The 23,478-nt window shown below is 42.8% G+C and overlaps 1 protein-coding gene across 3 annotated transcripts in view; it reads left to right on the top strand.

Moving 5' to 3' along the window:
• Nucleotides 1-19,463, top strand: part of ccdc187 (coiled-coil domain containing 187) — a 35,025-nt gene extending 15,562 nt beyond the window's left edge. For all 3 annotated transcript variants that reach the window (XM_076276205.1, XM_076276203.1, XM_076276204.1), the window contains exons 6-13: nucleotides 10,003-10,081; nucleotides 11,636-12,967; nucleotides 14,198-14,313; nucleotides 14,528-14,605; nucleotides 14,772-14,900; nucleotides 18,185-18,273; nucleotides 18,816-18,913; nucleotides 19,014-19,463. In XM_076276205.1, coding sequence (XP_076132320.1) covers nucleotides 10,003-10,081; nucleotides 11,636-12,967; nucleotides 14,198-14,313; nucleotides 14,528-14,605; nucleotides 14,772-14,900; nucleotides 18,185-18,273; nucleotides 18,816-18,913; nucleotides 19,014-19,180 — 2,088 coding nt within the window. In that variant the 3' untranslated portion in view covers nucleotides 19,181-19,463. The remainder of the gene's footprint in view (nucleotides 1-10,002; nucleotides 10,082-11,635; nucleotides 12,968-14,197; nucleotides 14,314-14,527; nucleotides 14,606-14,771; nucleotides 14,901-18,184; nucleotides 18,274-18,815; nucleotides 18,914-19,013) is intronic.
• The last annotated feature ends 4,015 nt before the right edge of the window (nucleotides 19,464-23,478 follow it).

Genomic DNA, 23,478 nt, shown 5'->3' with positions numbered 1-23,478 from the left:
CTAGTGAAAAGTGAAAAACACCGGATTACCTGATAATCTCTCAGAGAAATGTTTGGGGTTGTTTGTAACGCAAACATGGCAGTTATCTACACATATTCTGCCCTGTCCGCTGCCAAAAGCTGTGAATATATCGTGCCAATCATGTGTTGTGATCTCACAGCTGGAGCGAGATTGGTGTCATGATGCCTTCTGCACGCACACCTCTGCCCAAAATAGATGCCCGATAAGTGCCCAAAATGCATTGCAATATGACCGCCGAGTCGAGAGACTTGGCTAAAATGACACTGGTGTTACTGATGTGATGTGGTTTCGTTAACTGCTTCAGAAGTGAGGCTAATGCTGGAGCTAGCGTACAGATGCTCACAAAGGATCAGTGGTGTAGTCTATGTGATACGCCCACCTCAAAGCATCACTATCTCAGTATACCCACTTAAAATAGGCAAGGGTGCGTATTAACATTTGGGGTTGATCACAGTATACCCACTACAGCTAACTAGACTACACCGCTGTGAAGGATGTTGGGCTCATCTATTCCGATCAGTCAAAACAGTACCTGCAGACCACCACCACACAAACCACAGCTCTGGGTACTGTTAGAAATTCTGGGTGGAAAAAATGTCTGCTAGTCACAGATGAGAACATGCTTTCGTATGTGTTCTCTTTAAAAAGAAAAAAAGTTGTCATGTAAAAAAGTATGTTTTATGTGAGTGTGTTGTGCTTGTGTAGACAGGCTCCTTGTTAGCGGTAGAGAACAGGAGCTCTGGGTTGGCCTGCCTCAGGGCAGTGAGGTTAAGGTGCTGGGCTAGCATGCAGTAGCCTGAAAAAGATGTGGGTTCAATTCCCGGCTTCCACCGTTGTGTCCTTGAGTAAGGCACTTAACCCTAAGTTGTTCCGGGAAGAGTGGCCCTTGTAATATAATTGACATGTAAGTCACTTTGGTGAAAAAGCTTCTGTTAAATGAATAAAAGGGGGGTGGGGTCATCTATTCAAATCAGTCAAAACTGTACCAGACACACAAACCACAGGTACTGTTAGAAACACTAGGTGGAAAAATACCTGCTAGTCACAGAGGAGAACATGCTTTCATACATGTGTTCTCTTTTTAGAAAAAAAAAGCTTCTGTAAGCTGTAATGTCATGTAAAAAAGTCTGTGATTTATGTGAGTGTGTTGTGCTTGTGTAGACAGGCTCCTTGTTGGCGGTAGAGAACAGGAGCTGTGGGTCATAGTCATAGAGCACTTTCTCATTTAATCTTTCTGCCTTAATGACCCGACTATTGATGTGTGGCTTTGGCAGACTCCACCGTATAATTAACCACACCCTTACCATGTGAATTAAAGCCGTAAATGGAGTGGCCGCAGCCTTCCACATCAATTCCTCTTCCCACCTGATGATGACGGATACCGTATTTTCCGGACTATAAGTCGCACTTTTTTTCATAGTTTGGCTGGCCCTGCGACTTATAGTCAGGTGCGACTTATATATGAAAAAATTATATAATTGAACATGTTTTTAAATGTTAATTCATATTAACTGACATGAACCCTACATGAAACATTACTGTCTAGCCGCGAGAGAGCGCTCTCAAATGCACAAGTTCCTCAAATTACGGCCAGGATTCTGTTTGGGCCTCAGATTCGGACAAATAAAGGCCAGTAATAATTTTGTTTCAATTTAACTCATAAAAGAGCTCTTCTTAATATTTTATATTGTTGGTTGGTTTAATATTGTTGCCAATGAAAAGTCATTGTCTTACACGTCTCCAACACGTTGCTCTCAAGCTCAGTTGCATGCCGCCCCCTTCTGAGCTTGCCAGAGGCTGAAGCAGTAACCTACATTTAAACACAATTGTTGCTGCCAGGCATCAGCCTACGAATTTTATAAAAAAGTAAATCATGCATGATTAAAAAATAACTACGGTAAATTTAGGCTGAATAAGGTTTCCATTTCAGCACAACACACGTTCCATGAATAAATGAAAGCGGATGCCTTATCTCGCAATAAGCGGATGGAAATCCCAACACCCTTACATGAAACTTAATAGTGAACCATCAAACACCCCGCAGATTTCAGTGGTCATCAGTCCCGATATTTAGCAATGTAATCAAACAGTAAGCCATGCCCCAAATGAAGGTGCTGTGCTTTGCGTGCATGAAAACATTTGAAAACAAAACTCACTGCCATGTAGGCTAATATTTGATCGCTGTTTTGCTACTAATTATCTTTCATGTACTGAATATGCACACTAGAAAGTGAAAGTAGGCCTACTGCGCTCCGTGTCTGTATCTGTCTGTTCCAGGGCTCGAATTATCTTTTTGTCTTTAAGGGGGTCTCTCTATCTCATAAAAAGTTGGCACACCCCGCGCATAGCCTAACAAGGCGATACAATGAAATAGCATAGGCGCAAGTGGTGCTTTTGCGCAGTACATATGCGCACGGTAGGCCTAGGCTTTACCTTGACACACGCACACAACAGACATAGATTTTTCATAGAAATGGATTACTTTTAATTAATTTCAACATATTATTGATTATAATAGTCCATATCTCATTTCAATTTCACAACACAAAGAAATAGACTAAACGATTTAGTCTGTGCCATTCCACAACGTAACTCATTTAAACCAGACCACCGTCTCAGATAGGCTATCCTCAGTGTCAAACACAATAATGCATGTACACAGGGGAAAAGGCACTAACTGGCAGAAATTAATAAAGCCAGCCAAACTATGTTCTAGTAGGCTAATGTGTTGAACCGTGGAAAATTAATAGACAAACAATTTTGGAGTTTGCACTGAGATATTGTCGGGTAGCCATTGAATATTCCGACATCAGAGATTGCTAACAGGTGTTTCAAAATAGCTGGGAACTTTCCGGAGCTCTGAATGGCAGAGGATAGCTAGATCATCAGACAACACAATCATTGTAGGCTGCATTATGGGCCATAATTTATGGCTTTGTCAATCAACATAGAATAGGTGAAGTGCAAGTTCAACAGCAAACAGGACTTTTCAGCACGTATCAAACCACGTAGGCTAGCCCAATGAACGCCTATGCAAATAGACAAAACACTCACATCAAAGCAGTGTGACTTCTTCAGATTTGCGAGTGCTGTCAAATCGATACGGTTTGCTCATATAGTCTAGTGGTGTGGTGGTGTGTCATGCTGCGTTCAAGAGCGTAGTGTAGGTCTACGTCCCGTAGTAGCCTATATTTTAATTTAACGTCTTTAATGGTAAGAGATCGCACAGGGATGGATAATGAGCGGTTGTTTAATTAAGATTAAATTACAATGCCAGACACCTTCAGATATGTGAGACCCCCTCAGGTTTTTGACTTTGTTGCTTTCATGGGAGCCAGTCCTCACTCTATGGGAGCTCGGCTCCCTCTGGCTAATTCGAGCCCTGGTCTGTTCACGTCCGCAATCGATTATAACTAGGGCTGTCAATCGATTAAAAAAATTAATCTAATTAATTACATACTCTGTGATTAATTAATCTAAATTAATCGCATATATAATTTTTGCTGTGAAAGTATTTTAAATATTTAAATTCAAATTAATCATTGAATAATCAGCATTAGTGACATTAAAGTTCAAAAACTCTTATTATTATTTTCACTGTTCAAATAATTGCCATAATAATCTATGATATGACCTAATATGCTGAGGAAATAAATTCAAAAGTGCTTCGGGAAGAAGTTTTTTTTTTCACATACAAGGCATTTCATTGCAGAGGACTTTATTTTCAACACTTTATTTTTATCAACACCATCAGGCCGTTTTTTAAAAGTAAATGTTCCAATCAATGATCCAGGCAGCACGTTTTCTTCTCTCTCCTTCATTTTAGAGTCAAATTTTTACTGACTAGAATGACTCGGGGTCAAAGGTCATACGGAATCAATTAATCTGCACTAATTTTTTTAATCAGTTATTTTTTCTTATTAATCGAAATTAATCAGTTATTTTGACAGCCCTAATTATAACGTTCCTCAAATAGAGAACACATCCATGTTCTCTCGCGTTATAGGCTGTCATGTTTCTGTGTTTACAAAATTCCTGACGGTTCCTGATCGCTAAAGGTTTGGTTTCCTTTCCTGTCGATCGCGATTGATGTAGAAGCACCTCCTAGGCTATAATTTGACTTCAGCAATGAGAGAGGGAGAGAGAGAGAGACACCTGCAAAGTAGTCCATGCGCGCGTGTGTGTGTCTCTGCATCGGGTTCAATTGAAGTCAGAGTTGGTCTGTCCAGTCAATAGTCCCGCATTCAGGCCGCTCCATTATTACATTAATGTTATCAGAGAGCACTGTAACATGTGTGGGAATTTCTCTCATTATGATAGAGTTGTGGGACTTTTATTATTATGCTCAAGACTTAATAACTTATGCGTAATACCCGCAATCCTGCGCTGAAATTTAGGCCCTGGTTTTAAATGCGCATCTTTTTTTCTCGCGCTCTCTCGGAGGTGGCCAGCCGAGCAATTGTTCTGCTACCAGTTTGTGCCAATATATCGTCCAAAATGCTTGATTGCATTGCATTCTCCACATTTTTAGCTACATTTTCATGTACCACATCAGCATTTTTGTTCAGTGAATCTTTTGTAAATTGCTTCACAATTAGCTCGGGTACTCGTCAGCAGCCTTCGGCTTACTATTCACTCCTTCGTCTTCATTAACATTCCCTGTAGAATTCTCAATATTTTTGGCCTCTATGTGTCCAGTTACATCTGTCTGTTCTTGGTGTTGGATTTTGTGAAATAAATTTCTAAGTATCACCTGCTTGCTGCAGCTTTGGTCTGCACGTCCTATTAAAACCGGTCTGTGCAGTCTTTTTAAAACGCATCTTTTTCTCTCTCGTGCGCATTTAATCTGCTGCCGGCTTGTCACTCCACATCGCCCAAAATGCTTGATTGCATTGCATTCTCCACATTTTTAGCTACATTTTCATGTACCACATCAACATTTTTGTTCAGTGAATTTTTTGTAAATTGCTTTACAATTACTGTCGGGCCTATATGCCGATCGCCTGGCTTGCTTCGGTCACGTCTTTTTAAAACCATCTTTTTCTCTCTCGTGAGCATTTAATCTGCTGCCAGCTTGTGACTCCTCATCGCCCAAAATGCTTGATTGCATTGTATTCTCCACATTTTAGCTAAATTTTGGTGTACCACATGGCATTTTCTTTCAGTGAATCTTTTGCTTTACAATTAGGCCTATCCGGCCCTCTTCTTGGCTGCTCTTGGCTACATTAATCTTTTTGGCCTCAATAGTCCAGTTACATAGTCTCTGTTTTTGGATTTTGTGAAATACATTTCTAAATAAATGCGACTTATAGTCCAGTGCGACTTATATATGTTTTTTTTCCTGTTCAATTCTGACGCATTTTTTGACTAATGTGACTTATACTCCGGAGCGACTTATAGTCCGGAAAATACAGTAATTGTTTTCTTTTCTGCCCACACTGAGGGCAATGGAGCATCCTCGTAACACCACAGTATTTAGCCTCACCGTGCCAGTGTGATCAGTGGCTGTTTACTGTTTTGAGGTATAAATATTTATGCACCCTCCGCAGGCTTTTAATTAAGTCCCCAGAAGCCACCTGGGCTGTGTCATCTAACTCTAATCACACCTGCCATGCTTCAGAGCCCAGTTGCCATTTCAAGATGATAATTGTGTGCTGAGGTGGTAGGCTAGCAGGATGTTGTCATTTAAGCTAAAACAAAACACAGAGCGAGAGACCGACGCACAGATAGACAGATAGACACTGATTAACAGACACAAAAACAGAGAGTTTGAGAGACTGAGAAAGAAAGGACTGTTATTGTTTTTCTGCAGTAAGGCACCCACAGTTTGCCGCTTCTTGCACAGGCGGCCGAGGTCAAAAACCCCCTGCGATACTGGCATTGCTCAATTTTTCCACTACGTTGGTGGCAAAGCCCTGAGCTTGTGCCCGTTTTTAGTGGGAGGTTTCAGCTGGTGGGCGCTGACTTTGTGGCATATCGCCAGTCCGGCTTTGTGTCCTAATGTGAAGACATTGGACGGTGCGGACCAGAGGATCGAGGGGGCAGGGATGCCAAGTGCCCGAAAAAATGGGCCCAGCTGGCAGAAGAGGTGTGAGGGAATACAAGATCAACTCCATCTCTGAACATCTTTGGTCTCTCTCCATCTGCTACTGCATACCAGGGATAAATAGCACAATCCAGGGATAAATAGCACAATCCAGGTAGATTTCAGACACAGAGTAATAATTTAATATTGAGTGACTGGTGAATTGGACGAAAAACCTACCATTGGCTGGTGGATGTGCTCATTTTCAAAATGTCATTTCCACCCCTGCTGCACACCCCGCTCATGCGCTCTATCTTAAAAACTCATTTAGATTAGATTAGATTCATCTTTATTGTCATTGTGCAGAGTACAAGTACAAAGACAACGAAATGCAGTTGGCATCTAACCAGAAGTGGTTGACAAATGACAAGGTATAGTGCTGCAGAGATATCAACCTGAATTAGCATGCTAAATTACTAGCCACAGCCCGACAGGTGTCATAATACCAGTTTTGGCCATGAGGCGGTATGCGGGCAACATAACCGCCAGCCAAACTGCAATACACAAATAACTTGCACGGCTTGTGGGCGTACTTGAACCAGAGAATGTCTACTAACCAAACAGTATGCTGTTGTGCTGTGGCTAGTAATTTAGCATGCTAATTCAGGTTGATATCTCTGCAGCACTATACCTTGTCATTTTTTTAATGACATCATCGCCCTTATTTCTTCTCATTTTTTTGATGCGTGTAGCTCATTTTTTTGATGCGTGTAGCTCATTTCTTACACATGGCACCTTTAAGAGCAGAATAAATATGGCTATGTAATATGAACAATGTATGAACAACGTGTACAGATATGTGCAATGTAGCAGCAGTAACATTATAATAGTAGTAATAATAATATAGATATATGCACTGTATTAACAGAATATAAAATAAGAACTCTCTCCTTTCAACTTCTCCCAAACTGGTCTCTCTCTCTCTCTTTTCCCACATAGCCCACTATCTGCTCCAGTCATTCCCCTTATCCTGCCCTCATCTTCCTCTCTCTCTGTTTCTTTCCATGTCTCTCTCCACTCTCTCACTCTCTTGGACTCTCACTCTCTTTAGCGTTTTTGTTTTCCAGCTGTTGGCTCGTAAGGAGTGAGTGTACCGAATTCTCGGACACGTAGCTGGTTTCCCTTGGACTCAGCCTGTGCAGTAAAGATCAGTCAGTGCTCCCAGAGTGAACCCGCCTTTGTGTGGCTGTGCCAGCCTATCAGCCTGCCAGTGTACCCACCATGCCCGGCCCGCCCCGTTGCCAGCTCACTGCCAGTCTGCCTCACCTAAGGGGCTGGCACCTACAGACACACTCCCCTCAGGATGGCCCCCCCCCTCCCCCCTCCCCCCAGTCACACCTGGGCACATGTGGGAACTTCTAAGGTTCACTAATGAAGCCATGATCACTGCTGCGCTGACAGCTCTCCCTAATTGCCCCGGGTTTGGAGCCCAAGAAAGCCTTTGAACTAGGCGTGCTCCATCTCAGTGTGTGGTAGGGAGCGGGCCGCTCGTCTGAGGGGGTTCCGATTACGCGCTGTAAGGAAGCCACTTCCTCCTGCCTTGTGCTGGCAGGTCACATTTGCATATTCAAAACACTGCACCTCTCCTAATGGCAGTGCTATTAGACCAGTAGACACGGGCAGATTCAGTCATGTTGACTTCTCTACTGCTTGTAGAGCTTAGTTAAGCAAAACCTGCTGGTAAATTTTATTGCTTGTTTTTAATTGAGCGGTGCATTTTGTTTTCATGTGGTGAACCAAAAGTGTTCCGTTATGCCATTATTATCTGAATTTGAGAATATTTTCATCTCTAGAAAGCTGTTTGTAAAACCACATGGATGGGAATATCTAGTATGACTGTTTGTGGTTTTAGCAGGTCTTAAGTGGCGGTTTGGCTTTGTACAAATAGGGCAATGTCACAGTGACATCTTGTGGATAGGAGTGGAACTACACGTCACTTCTATTTGGCGTTCATCTTCCACTTTTTCACACTGAGAATCTTATCTCATGTTGTCACTGAACATTGTTCCAAAACAATCAGTGATACTGTATCACTGCAGTGGCCATAGCTTGCAGTCACACATTTGTTGGTATATGAAGGCCCAGACATGTACACGACTAGTCAAATGTTTAGACACATCTACTCATTTATGTCTTTCTCTTTCTGACTCTTTATACACTGTAAAAGAAAACTGAAACAAACTGAACAAAACTATGTTCACTTATGTTAATTGAGAAGCATTCCAGATGACTATCTCATGAAGCTTGTTATAGTGATACTGATATTGTGTAAAGCAGTCATGAAGGTAAATAAAGGCTGTTCTAATAAATCTAATACGCAACACACATTTAGTTTTTTCAACACAAGAAAACAAGGTATGTTTTATTAATTAAAACCTTCAAAGTGTTCCAAAGCCTCTATTTACCTTTATGACTTCTTTGCATACAGTACTATCAACATCATTAAGAGCTGTATGAGATTGTCATGCCAAACTCTTCTTGATCAACATGAGTGAATGAATAGTAGCCTAGAAGTGCTTAATATGTATAGGAACTGCTTCAGAACTTATAGAAAATTGTTCCAATTGTTGAGGACACTATTATATGAAATGCTGTCATCACCGCAGAAGTTGGCTGCTTTGAAGAGCCTAAAATATGAAACATCCCTACCTAACACCTTGTGTGTTATTCCATTGTTCTGAGTTTTCAGTCTTGCTCTACAATGTAAGACTACTCAGAAAAAGAGGCCCACATACAAGAAGGTGTGTCCAAACTTTTTACTGGTAGTATGACTGGTAGGTCGACCAGTTTCCCAAACATGGATTAGGCCTTTTTGTAGTGGAGATCTTCATTGATGCTTGTGTGAGATAAATGTGTAGGATTAGTCTTAATCCATGTCTACCAACGGGCGGTTTCTCAAACATAATATGCCTTTTGTGCAAGTTAGAAGAAGCTGATGAAGCTGAAGTTAACATATCATTATGGTGGAATTGCCCTGTTTGAAGGGTTACAGTACATGTACAGCTTTCTACAGTAAATGGCCTTTAGCAGTGCAGAGGCAGGTGGAAATTTGGTGGAAAACACAGTCATCACTGTAAGACCACCCACAGATGTGTATAGCCATGCCACACACACACTCACACACTCTCTCTCTCTCTCTCTCAGGGTTTTGCGAACCGTGTAGGTCAGACCTAGAGGCTATTTGAGCTGTGTGTCTGAGATGTCGGTGGGTTGATGTGTAAGAGAGAGGAGCGTGGTGGCGGCAGCAGCAGCAGCGCCGCCGCCACAAGGCCCTTTGATGGTTCGGAAATTCCCCAGTGTGACGTTACGTGTGACACGGCTAGTGCGCGGGTGGGTTTTGGGTTGTGAGCCTAGGCGTTCGAGATTCACATACAAAGGGGGTGAGAGGGTGGAGATGATGCTCAACAGTGTTAAGAGTGTTAGTTTTGGTCAAGCCCCCACACTCCCCCCCCCCCCCCCCCCCCCCACCCCCACGTCTTACCCTCTCAACATTACTCGTCTTGTACTCATAGTTTGGGTGGGCTTCGTCTGTGCAAACATAGTTTCATCTTGCCCACACACGCACACAGGTGCAAACACTGTAGAAAGCCACTCAGTGCACCTCCACTGCATTTCTATCCATGCCCCTCTGTATCTGCACTTATATGTTAGATAAGGCTGCTAAGAGGGCCAAGAAAATGTTACCTGTTAAATGGAACTGTCACTGGAAGAAAATCAAATAAAAGATAAAAGTCTGTGTGTTGGCGTCTGTTTTTTCAAATTATTCTCCCAGACTTGTCTGAAATAATCTCTTAACCAATAATATGTGTCTCATGAGCGTGTTCCTTATCTGTGAGGTTCTCACAGTCAGACCACACGTTTTTCTGTGTATTTAGTTCTTTTTTTTTCTCTCACAGGAAATCGCTAAGCGTATACAGGAAGAGGAAGAACTAGGCGCCAGACGGAGGGGCGGCTGTCACTCAAGTGCGAGGAGAGGTATATTTTCACTCCTATACTTAGAACAGGTCCTTCTCTCCCATCACTGCATACTCCACTAGGGGACAACAAAGGAGGCAATTTATGTGTTGACCATTGAAGTGTGTGTATGTGTATATGCGTGTGTGTGTGTGTGTGTGCGTGCGTGTGTGAGCTTTGCTGTGTCAGATTATATCCCCTCTATCGGCGGTGCTCACATCACGTGCTCTTTCCATTAAAAGCGTGACTCAGCTTGTCAGTGCCACGCGCCACGCTCTCCTGCCGTCTGACTCATCAGAACAGCTGACCTCCCTCAGGAGTTCCTCAGTCAGCGATCATCCCAGTGCATTCTGAACCCAAGGGAACTTTATCCTCAGCATTCATCAGGTCATATGAGGCCATTAGTCAAAAATCTGATTATCTGATCAGCTGACCCACGTCGAGTGAGCGATCAAGTTGAGCGATCTAGTCATCAGTGACGTAGCATTTTTAAGCGTCATCAAATCAGATGACTAAGAGATGCTTAAACTTGACATTTGATATAAACCTTTGCCCTTGAATGACTTGATAAATGCTCATAGGTCACAGTAGATTCTGTCAGTTCTATGTTCTATCTAGTTTCCCCAGAACTCCTTCTCCTTTGTCTGCAGTTTTCTGTTCCTCCAATGTTAACATATCATTGCTCTGTCTTCTGTTCTATTTCTATCTTTGTCTGATTCTATTCCGGTAGCATTATTTTAAAATGCCTTGACAGTTTGTGCTCAATTAGTCAGCTGTTCAGCTGTCCTGTACAGCCAAAACATCTGCCCCTCAAATCGTAGAGCTGTTGTCTGCTCTAAACCGAGGTTTTGTCTTGAATGCTGGCAGGATGAAGGGGGAAAAACATGAGTGTGATCCTTTGTCCTCAGGCGACCAAAAAAAAAACCTCCTGTTGTCTAGGCGATTGTCAGCGATGCTTGTGTGTCTGCCTTTGACACCCTCGTGTTCTTCCTCAAGGGGGGGTGAACTTTCTGAAAGAAAAATAAAGAAAAAAACACATCTTTGTTTTGATGACAAAATGTAAAGCTTCAATAAAAAAACTTCTTAATGTGTGTATGATGTTAGATGGGTAATTCCAGCAATATGTTTGGGTGACCTGAGTAGGCCTACTAAACACATTGGTTTTGCATAGTATCTTGGGTGCTTTCTGTAACCTGCCCCATTAACTCTCCTTTTTACTTTTGCTTTCTTACACACCATGTTAAGTGCTTGCAGAATGTCGTTGTTGTTGTTGTTGTTGTTTGTTGTTTATATTCCAGTTACATTCTCACTCTTCCAGTTTCATCCAGATAAATATAGACTAGTAGCATTAAAGCATGCCTGCCTGAAGACTTTCACTTTGTTGTTTGCTGCCCTGCTGAACCATGATGACTGCACTGCTGTGTCACCTCTCATTTTCTACTGAATGTTTTGACTGAACCTTGTGCTAATCTGTGAAACGCCTGCCCTCACCTAACCGCTAACCCCACCTCACCCCCACCCCTTCATCCCCTCCTGCTTTGTGTTGTGTTTGCATGGTTATGGCTTTGACTAAAGATGGCACCGGTGCAGCTGCTCCCTCATATCCGACCCACGCTGATCACGCCTGGGCTTGTGAGCATGACCAGGCCCCACGCCACTGGCACCCACCCAGAGACAGACGCTCTCCCTCCCTCTCGCCTTCCCCATCGCCCTCTCCTTCCTCTGATTCGGAATACCGGCCCGACCGGTATCCCGATGACCAGTATCCCGATGACCGGTATCCCAATGACCAGTATCCCGATGACCGGTATCCCGATGACCGGTATCCCGATGACCGGTATCCTGATGACAGGCCTCCAAGGCGGGCGAGCCGGCCGACCCCGGTGGTGGGCCCGGCGGAGACCGTGGCACCAGGCGCTCCCTTCTCGGGCAGCTGGGCGGACGCCCTGCGGCTGATCAAGCAGGACATGAGCGAGCAGGGCTACGTCAGCTGCAGCTCCGAGGACGAGCTGCCTGCCTTGCCCCTCCGCAGGCTGGAGAGGGTGGTGCGGAGCCAGGAGCAGGAAGATGCCGCCGAGCGCCGCCAGAGCTGCCGCCGCGTAGGGGACCGGGGGAGGACGGGCTACGGAGACGAGCGAGGGTGGAGGTCCGAGCCCCGAGCTCTCAGGCACTCGGCCAGCGTCCGCTACAGCGCCCCGGGCGATGGGCGACCGGCTCGGCCGCTGGAGCGCGTTGGCAGCTGGGCCTCGAGTCACAGCAGCGACAAGCATGTACACTTCAAAGACGACAGGAGGCGCTCTAACAGCTACCACAGCGATGGCAGACGGGCTTATGAAGGAAGTTATGAAGGCTTTAGGGAAAGGGGTGGTGTGGTGACTTACAACGGAGAATCATGGCTGGCTAACAGCAGAAGCAGGGGCCATCAGACCTATCCAAGTGACGATAACTGGAATCGCCAACAGCAGGTTCCACCCCTGCAAAGGAACGCCTTTGCCAGGCGCAGTTACCACGGTGACGCCAGGCGGAGCCAGAAAAACTCTTTCCGGGACGGCCGTAGCAACGGCTACCACCGGAACGGTACCTCCAACTCTCGCTGCATCCCTGAGGAGCGTGGAGAAGAGCCGGCGGAGGGGTCCGGCCTGAGAGAGCGGTCAGCCTGGGACAGAAGGAGCTGCCGGAGCTCCAGAGAGCACAGAGGCCACCTCGACTCCCCAAGGCACCAGCTGGCCCCGCGCAGGGAGGAGGGGGACTCCTCAGGAGCTCGGCGCTGCCACATCGAGCGCAGGCCAGCGCGGCACTGGCATCGGGAGCCGGGCGGTGAGGATGGGTTCAGCTCGGGGGAGGAGGGCGTGTGGGAGAGGAGAGTGGGCAGTCACACCACACCTTCACACAGAACCACCGACACAGGTAACCCTGGCGCCATGGCTCAATCCTCTTGGCCGGCCTACTCTAACCGACCGACCTGACCTGCCTACCTGTCATATCTGCATCTGTAGATCTCTCTGCATCTGTTTGTCGCCTGTCTTCTCTCTTTCATCATCAAAACTTACCATGCCTTTGATCTTAACCCCGCAGTCCATATAAGGGATGGTGAGTGTGTGTGTGTGTGTGTCTTTTTTTTCTCTCTGGTGGTTTGTGTATGTGTATATAAACCTAGAACTGCTTTGAAATTGGGTGTTTACATGCAACGTGTATTAAAAAAGAAAAAAAAAAAAAAATTTTAATCTTGATACATTTTAATTTCTCTTTTTGTACATTTCATTCTTCTTGGGTTCTAATATAGATCATTTCCGTAGTCCATATTCTCTCTCAATCTCTTGATGCTCCAGTCTATTGACTCAATGACCCTGATTCTGTTTCATGCTACAGGTCAGCTCCGTTCCTGTTGTTTTCTTCACACCTCCCTTCTTTACTTCTTCATAATTATATCTATCCTGTCTGTGGGTTTTACGTCATGGACTTTATTCTCTGGCTAGGGGTGGGGGTGATTCATGCTTATTAAGATCAAGGCCGAGGCTGATGTTTGAAGCACGCACAGTACTGTGAAAATGTTTATGCTTCTTATGTTTGATGCCATTCATTATTCTTTCATGAGAAGTAGAATTAATGTAAAATAAATGTAACAATAAAGTGGGAACAAGAACAATTTTAAAGGAACTTTTTAAAAGGTCATGATGCGGCTGGGTCCTTTTTACATATTTAGAAGAAGAGATTGGTAAATACCAACCTCTCACTGGAGTTTCAGGAAGTCATAAACAGCTTAGCTCAATAAGCAACACAATACATTTGGACTTATTTGGAACAGTACTATAGTTAAAGCTAAATTTCCACACCTGTTCCCCTTTGGTGGTGATGTTTAAGTTTGTTACATAGTGATTCTGATGAATAGGGTTCAATGTGGTTTCTTAAACGCCATGTGGCTTTTCCACAGTACTGTATGTGCCTGAGAATATATCCAAAGTTTACCTTTACGACAGTAAATCAACCAGCTTTAGTTTATCACTCACACAATCTAGTTGCTTTTACCACACCCTCTAAGGTTGTGTTTTTTCACCCTGGGGCTGAGCAGCATACCAGCAGCCCCTGTCCTTCTCCGTTCTTCTCTGTAAGGAAAACCTCTCTCCTCCACATCCGCAGGTGTGCCTGTAAGGCCCAAGGGCCCCCCCCTGGCCATGGGGGACCTGCAGCAGGTGCTTCTGGACGAGGAGCTGGCACGCAGGCTCCAGGAAGAGGAAGAGCGGCTCCTCAGAAGGGTGAGTCTGCTGCCCAGACCTCTGCCCTCTAAGCTTCTTGTCCTATGCTCACACCTTCCCCTCCCTCCCTCCCTCTGGAGATCCCTGCGGAAGTTTGTTCAGAAGGTTCTGGGTGATGGCATTGTGTTGCTTAGCTCTGTGTTTGGCATGGAGTTTAGACACTGACTTGTCCGTCTGACCTGTTCCTGTTTGCGTTTGTCTTTCATTTCCACAGAGCCCCAGGCAGTCATCCCCGCCAAGAAGGGTGTACGTGGAGGGAGATTTCAGGGTTGCTCAAGAGGCCCAGGATGAGGTGAGACCCCCCCCCCCCCCCCCATTCCATTATATTCTATTGTGTGGCCTTTTTTCTGGAGGATTGGGGGTGGTCTTGATGGGAAGAATTCCATTCATACACCCATCCTCCCCATCCACCCACCCTTGGACATCCATTTAGTGTGTGTGTGTGTGTCTTGTTGCAGGAAATTGCACGCTTCATTCAGAAACAGGAAATCAAGGCCAAGCATGGCTGGACGGAGGCGAATGCCCCAGAATTGAGTCCTGACACTCACGACCCCTGCAGCGACCGGAGAGCTGCCAGGCAGAGACAGGTAGCCCCCCACCTCCCCCCCCCACACCTTCCTCAGAACACCCTGACATTTGTCCCTGACCTGATAACAACAGGTCTGGGGCAGCGATTCATCCTATGTCTGATATCTCACCTACTCCAGCTGTTACACATTTAATTAGCCGCAAGCCTGAGGGAGTCTGAGTCACCAAGCTGCTTGATATTTGTTATCTCCAGACAGACTTTATAATTTTCTCCAATTATCCAAGAATTTTCTGAATAAAATTAGCCGCAAGTCTGAGGGAGTCTGAGTCAGATGCTTGATATTTGTTATCCCCAGATAGACTTAATCATTTTCTCCAATTATCAACACAACATTTGTCATTTAATTTGTGCTGCAGTGCTAATCATTTTAAAATTCTTATACTGTACCTTATTTATGTGTGCTTCCATTTAATGTAAAATAATTTGTTGTTGGCCTGACTTTCCAGAGATCCTCTCTCTGTGAAGCATTAAAACTGTTGAAGGTATTGATTTATTGGCTGATGATTTCCCCTCCATTGTTCTATTCAGAAGTTTCAGAGGAATTTTTATTTTTTTTATTTATTTTGCACTGAAATCACCACACCTCTCCATGTCAACTCACTCATGATGTTTCAACACCAACATGTGTCTAAGGCAGTGATCGTTTACTTTAGGTTGGCCCCTTTTTATCATCTTATTCCATGGAAGAATGGCAACATTAAGGCACAGCATTGGGCCCCTTTTACATTATAAAAATTATCCGCTTTTCAAAAATGGGATACACAGGGATACACTGATGGCCTTTTTGGCAAGTGTCAGAAAAGAAAAAGCGAGGAGGAGGAATGCACACCCAAGTAGAAGTGCTGGCCAGGAGGTTATCAGATTAAAGAGAGAGTAGCCGCACACTCTGATCTCATTATATATTTATTAAAGACTGAACATTGATAAAGGCTGTTTGCCGAGGTGTCAAAATTCAAGTGTCCAAAAAGTAGGGTTGCCACCTGTGTCTGACAAAGATCCTGGACATTTTGACCATCCAATCGACCTTTTTGTTTGTAAGCAACGGCGCCTTTCGTACTTTCGCCTTTCGCCATGACGTACACTGTGATAGGTGCTTGCTAGTTCAGTGACCATAACTTTGTCTTGCGATGATTTTGTCACCATGAAGGATGAAATTGCCTTTGTTTGATGTGAGCTTTCGGTTCGATTTTGATGTTTTTTACTTTTGACGTGGTCATCTAATGCTTTTTTTCCCTTTATGTTTTATGAGAAATTTCGCTGGGCACAGGGAGCAGCTAGCATAAAATGGATGGTTTTAGCCACTTCTCCTGTTTAACCCAATCACTGTTAAAACACGTCGACCTCTTTTGTTTTTTCTTTACTGGCCTGCCATCACCTCCTGTTGCACCCTCGTCGTCATCCGTCTCGCCACCCATTTTCACAATGTAACTTCACTGTTTTTCACTGGATACTTTCCTTTCTCTGTCTCTCCTTGTCCCACACACTCTCCGTCTCCACCTTACCATTTCTAATAGACCTCTCCAGAATATATCCCGCCTCCTAACTTCCGTATCCATCCAACTTCCGGGCGTGGATTGTCTATGGGAAATAACATGGCGTTTTGAAAGATCGTACTGTCAAACTCTGTAGGTGACAAAGTAGAAAAAGCTGCTGGGCAGATTGGCCTACACACTTCTGCCATCTAGTTTCCACTGGATTTTTTGATTTTCGGTGCCGTTTAAGTAGTATAGTCTATAGTATACTACTTAAACGGCACCGACAATCAAAAAATCCAGTGGAAACTATATGGCAGAAGTGTGTAGGCCAATCTGCCCACCAGCTTTTTCAACTTCGCTACCTACAGATGTTTTACCGGTATGATATTTCGAAACGCCATGTTATTTCTCATAGACAATCCACGCCCGGAAGTTGGATGGATACGGAAGTTACGGAGGCGGGACTTATTCTAGAGAGGTCAATTAACCTCCACGGTGCGTGCCCCCACCACCACCACCCATGTTATGCTACGTCATTTTTGTAGAGCCAATAAGGCTGTGCATACGTTTATGGACGTAGGCACGCTTCAATTAAACTGAAATACACATTTTGCGCATCATGTACAAAAATCCGGCACATTCAGTGTCCAGGATTTGTATTTTTATTTTCCTGGACAGACCATGAAAGTCCTGGACAATCAGGAAAATCCTGGACAGGTGGCAACCCTACCAAAAAGACGTAGTGCTTCAGGACGCATTCACACTAGACCATTTGGTCCGGACCAGAGTTCGTTTGGACAGATGGTTCCGTGATTTTTGCTAATGTGAACACAGACCAGGGTCCGATAGAAAACAGTGGTCTGGGGTACGGTCCGTTAGAACTCCGGTGCAGTTGGAAGGCTATCTGTTCCAGAACCAAGCCAAGCGATATTGGTAAAAAGGAGCTACAGTAGTGTTTTTGACATAAATGGACCCGGGACCACAAACAAAAGTGCAATGTGAACGTAGACCAGCTGGTTAAGGGCTGGGGGGGAGTAACCACACTCGGGTACAGTCCAAACGGACCCAGTGTGAAGGCAACCTCAGAGTCAGTAGTAAGATTCTGTGCCATAATGGTACGACATGACTAAGGAAAACTCCAGTGATTTTTCACATAGATGTTTGTTTCTCAAGGTTACCGAGTACTGTTGATACGAAAGAAAAAAAAAACATTGGCGCTACCTAGCTTGAGTTGCTGCATCCAACAGCTAGAGTAGCCAGGAAGCTACAGTGATACACTCTGGGGGGCATCTTTTAAATAATGCCAAAATGATTAATTACATTTTGTTTGACATGTTTGTTTGTCAAGTAGGCCTATTTGTCTAGCTAGGAATTGGCAAGAATAAGCCTTAAATCAGCTATAAATTATGACTGTAAATTAAGGCTGCGGTTTCAAAAGCGCTCTCCTATGCAGCTGTAAACAAATGTCCATAAAGTGCTGTTGGCATCAAGTCTACTATAACCAGATCCAAAAAACTGGGAGCAATAGGTGGCAGTGGTAGCGTTGTGGTTAAGGAGCTTGGCTAGCATGCAGTAGCCTGAAAATATGTGGGTTCAATTCCCTGCTTCCACAGTTATGCCCTTGAGCAAGGAACTTAACGCTTTGGGGACAATGTAATCCCTTGTAATAGAATTGACATAAGTCACTTTTGAAGAAAAGTGTCTGCTAAATTAATAAAAATGTAAATTTAGGGGCAGGCTACCTGGCTGCAGTGATTATTTACAAAAAATCCATGTAAGAACACAACTTTATTACTTTCTTTTACAGAGGGAAAGACTTGACTCCCAAGGCCTGCCTTCACCTCCAGAGGACTATCAACCTGACGAACAACCCCACAGCCCAGTCAGCGTGGCAACGTGAGTTACGTGCCATGCTTTTGCATTCCATAATAGAGTGACGAGGCAGGAGGTGCCCTTATACGTGTCACCTTTCTGTGCGTAATGCGTAGGTGGTAGAAAACTCCTATCTTGTTTGACTCTTGCGCAACTGTGTTTCCACCAACATGGTAACTGTATCTAAGCCAGCCAGAAAGAAGCTTAGACAAGTGTGTCAGTGTAGCCATGAAGCTATTCCATTCATCTTAGTTCTTTGCACTACTTTTATACATTTACATGGCTTATAAATTTACCTCAATGTAAAAAAAAACAACAAATAATAAAAATAATACAGCCACAGCCTTTGAATGTGCAACTTGCAGGAATCTCAGTAGGCTCAGTGGGGCGGTGGTAGCGTAGTGGTGAAGGATCTGGGCTAGCATGCACTAGCCTGAAAAAGTTGTGGGTTCAATTTCCGGCTTCTTCCACCGTTGTGCCCTTGAGCAAGGCACTTAACCCCAAGTTGCTCCGGGAACAATGTGGTGCAGTTCTGAGCCCCGCACTGCAATGTAATTTCCTTCCAGTCAGCAGCAGCCACCTGTCCTGAATATCGCTGAAGCGCTGGACCCCACATTCCAGGCCAAGAGGACAGAAAACTTCCAAGTGGGACAGCCAGACCTTGGTAGGACTCCGAGTTCTGACCGCTAAACAGTGGAGTCTTACAGGGAGATGAATGACTCCTCTTCTAACAGGGCTTCTTTTGTGTTCGGGCCTTTTTTTAGGTGTGTCTGAAGGCCTACCACAGGCTCAGTCAGGAAGCTACGACGTGACGGAAGAGCCAGCCTTTGTCCAGCCCACCAAACGGCCAAACGAAACAAAGCCGGGCCGAACCAAAGCCAAAGAGAAGAAGCAGAATGCCAAGCAGAAAGAGAACTGCAAGCAGCAGTGATACTGGTGACCGTCATTCAGTTACTGTACACTCAGTCCAGTACAAGTTTGTAGTTTGCTTGTAGAGCTGTTATTACGCACCCTTCCTTACTGAATTTCAGTCACAGAAATGCCCGATTCATGGAAGCTATTCACCCCCGGCCCCCTGTTTTTATGTTCTTGTGTGGGTTTTGGGCCTTAACCTCTTAGGAATGTATTATTTCAGAGGCATGAGAACTTAAAGGAGACGGTTGAAAGTTTCGGCAGAACATGAAATCGAAAATAAATATAAAGTTAATGTTGAATATAGAGTTATGTTCTGTACTGTAGGCAACTGCCATACTCAGGCGGTCTTTCCAGGGAATTTGAGTTCATTTGAGGAATGTTGCAATATCAAGCTACCATTCCGAAAGCAGTCATAGCCTTTTTTATGATTTTTTAAGTTATTGCAAGAAACACCTTGCAACTCTTTCACATATTCAACTATGTGAGTGTAGCCAACAGAATTATGGGTAAAGATTTGGCATGTATTGAGACAGTGCTTGACTTTTGGTTGAATGCAACAAGTTCTCAAACCATGTAGCATGTGTAGTTATTTAAAAATACAGCTAATCTATCTAAGGTTGTGTATATTCAATTGATATAAACAATAGTCAATATCATATTGTGAGGGATTTTGTATTATGCTTTGTGTTTACTCAGTTGAAATATATATTTTACACTAAACCAGTGCTACTAACCAGTGCAGAAAATGATTTAATAGTACATTGTTTGTACTGTAAGTAGTATTTCTCATTTTCATTGAAGAGAGAGATGGAGGGGAGGGATGTCAAAATACACAACTGGAAGATGATCATTGAGTCAAGTCAATATGTCCAAGGCGTGCAGTTGTCTGTCTGTATCAAGACTGGAAGCACCTCACAAAGTAGACATTGCATTGTGCATTTGCCAGCATCTGCACCACCAGTCACGTTTTGCCCTCAGCGTAAGATCACTTTGCGTTAATGCTGGGTGGAAATGCCAGAAGGACCAGACGTTGGCACCAGACTCCCGGCACTCCCTGATTGACAGGAATTTGTGTGGGCTGGGAATCTCCTCATTATGAGTGGAAGTCTCAAGGTGATTGTAGGGAGGACCAGTAGTGTTCCTTGTGAAATATTTTGATAAGAAAGACATCTGGTATGTTGCAGCCTGTAATTGTGAAAGTGTTTCACCCAGCAAAATTGCTAGCATAAAGATATTCTTTCAATATGGAACCCAACAAGCTGAATAATATTGAATGACATCATCTTGGTGTAAGCAGAAAGTTTTGTTATTGTTATCTCTGGATTAAGGGGTGGGGGGGTCAATTAATTTGTTCTTCACAGAACTATGTCAGTTAAAAGAAAATACAGAAAATGAGATGTCTGTTTCAGTGTTTTGCTTACGTGACCATAATCATAGGGATAATTTTGCCCCTCTATCTCGAAGACTGTCTCCTGTAAACGTTGATTATTTCTACTGTAATTCGAATGTAAAATTCCATGACTTCTCCCTGACTTTCCCTGACAAAAAAAACTGAATTTCCACAACCTACTATATAATGAATGGTACAATATACTGCCCAAAGATTTCAGAGCAGCCACATAGCGTTCAAGACTCTCTGACTTTTTTTACAGCGAGAGATGACTAAATGGGTATTGAATAAACCAAGTTGGGCTAACCACAACTACTCAAGCAAGACATAAACTTAATAACGAAAATATAATTAAATATATTTGAATTAATGTGTTTTGGCAAGTACATTTGAAACTGCTACACAATTCCCTGATATTCCATGTCTTTGCCCCAAAAATGATAAAATTCCCTGACTTTCCATTTCCATTCCATGATATTCCAGATATTTTATGACCTGTGGGAACCATATATATGGTAACCTGATGAGTCAGGGATGAGAGCCATGTGGAGGAGACACACATTCGTGTGGATAGCATACCAGAACACACATGCACCCTAATAATCCCATCATTATCTGATTTCTGGAGTTTTGTTTCTCTAGGAAACGGAAGTGATGCATTAAAAACACGAGCGACGGCAGACAACAACAAATAATATATATCCACGAGCAAAACGTCACTGGTATCACTTTATAATACTACACACTATTCATAATTTATTAAGCCTTTGTTACTTATTAGTTAATGCTTTGTTCATCATTAGTAATTTCTAATTTATCATCAGTAAAGCATTTGTTCACACAGTTATAAATAGTTTGTTCATAGTAAATAAGCCTATATCTTAAATATGTTTATACATTATTGTTAATAAATGATGCAATAATATGTTTTTGATTGAGTAATATTTCCATTATTTAACAGTACACATGCACTAATGATTAGTTAGGGTGAGGATACATATTTTATAAACCACTTCCTAATACTATAATTAATAATTAACTCAGGAGTTACAAGTGATTAGTTAATGATATTTTGTGAGCTCATCTAAAGTGAGGACGTTTTATGCCTTGCAACACATTTACAAATGAGTTATAAAGTTTACACTTGCATTTATTCATTAAGCCGACACTTTCACCCAAAGCGACTTACACATGTCAATGAAATGAAAGGGCAAGCCCACATTGGTGGACGCCGGGGTTACTGCATGTTAACCTGGCTCCCTATCCACTACACTACCGCTGTCCAGTGATATTACAACAGTCAATTCAAAAATATAATATCGATATGCGTGTTTACTATGAACAAACCAACTGAGTGTAAACAAGATTTACATATGAGAATTAATGTAGGAATAATGCTTTACAAATGAAGAATACAGCATTTAATAATAGTTTACAGATGTTTAATAACAGTGTGTAGTAGAAGAAAACAGAAACTTTTGCATAGTTGTAGGGGTTTCAATCTGGGCCAAGGTAGTGTAGTGGATAAGGAGCTGGACTAGCATGCAGTAGCCTGAAAAGTTGGGGGTTCAATTCCTGGCTTTCACTGTTATGTCAATGGCCTTCAATTTAATTGCCATGTGTACGTCGCTTGTATGCTAAATGAATGAATATGAATGTAATCTTTACAGCTCATTTAAAAATGTGTTGCAAGGCATAGAAAGTCCTCACTTTAGATAAGCTCACAAAATATCATTAACTAACCACATGTAACCCCTGAGTTAATCATGAATTATAGTATTAGGAAGTGGTTTATAAAATATGTATCCTCACCCTAACTAATCTTTGGTGCATGTGTATATTGCATAATTTATTAAGTATTAACAATAATTCATAAACATATTTTAAATATAGGCTTATTTACTATGAACAAACCATTTATAACTGTGTGTACAAATACTTTATTTATGAGAATTAACATAGGAACAATGCTTTACAAATGATGAACAAAGCATTTTGTAATAGTTTGCAACTGGTTTATAATAAGAAAATGATTTCATTATGTGGTTGTTTCATTACTTATTAAGTATAAATCATGTACTTACAAACATATTTTTTGGATAGGCTTATTTACTATGAACAAACCATTTATAATTGTGTGAACAAATGCTTTACTGAGGATAAATTATGCATGAACAAGAAATTACTAATAATGAACAAACCATTAACTAATAAGTAACAAAGCCTTAATAAATGATGAATTGTGTGTAGTTATTATAAAGTGTTACCAAGTCACTTCTGGATTGAAGAGGAAACCAATTTTATGCTTAACGCAATGAAAACCCTTAATATACTCCATTTACTTGACGGGAGAAAATATAGAAATGGGGCGAAACCATGTTGAAGAAGACGACCAGATGTTTTGAAAATAACTGGAAGTTTGAGTTTTATGTCATGTACTTTGAACGAAATCCAATTAATGGACGGAATCATGTAAACCACGTTTTTCCCATTATCGCATTACTGAAGTGCATGTAAACGTGCCAGATCCGATTATTACAATTATCTGATTATTCCCAGTTATCTGATTATTATGGTCATGTAAACAGGATCATTCATATAGATAGCATACCAGATCACACATTCATATGGATAGCATGCTAGATCACTCATTCATATGAATGTGGAGACCAGTGTAGGCTATTCTATTTTTGCCAGGTGTTTTATTGACTCTCTTAAGAGCACTGAACTTTCCCTTGATATGAAATGTAAATGGAGGCATCTCCTCATTGCAAAATGATTTAATCAGAGGTAGTTTTCTGTGGGAAGTACCTGTCTTGGTAGTTTCAATTAATGTGTGAATTGGTGAGTGAATGTGAAAGTGTGATATATCAGGGTAGGTGGTGTGTGTATATCAGATAAAGAAACTATGAACCATTCCTTCC

The sequence above is a fragment of the Alosa pseudoharengus genome, unplaced genomic scaffold (genome assembly GCF_046254945.1).
Source record: "Alosa pseudoharengus isolate Yale_2024_CS ecotype anadromous, Long Island Sound unplaced genomic scaffold, YU_APseudo_1.1 YU_APseudo_1.1_scf_9, whole genome shotgun sequence".
Taxonomy (NCBI): Eukaryota; Metazoa; Chordata; class Actinopteri; order Clupeiformes; family Clupeidae; genus Alosa; species Alosa pseudoharengus.
The sequence above is the reverse complement of the archived record's forward strand: the minus strand, read 5'-3'. Positions and strand labels throughout refer to the sequence as shown.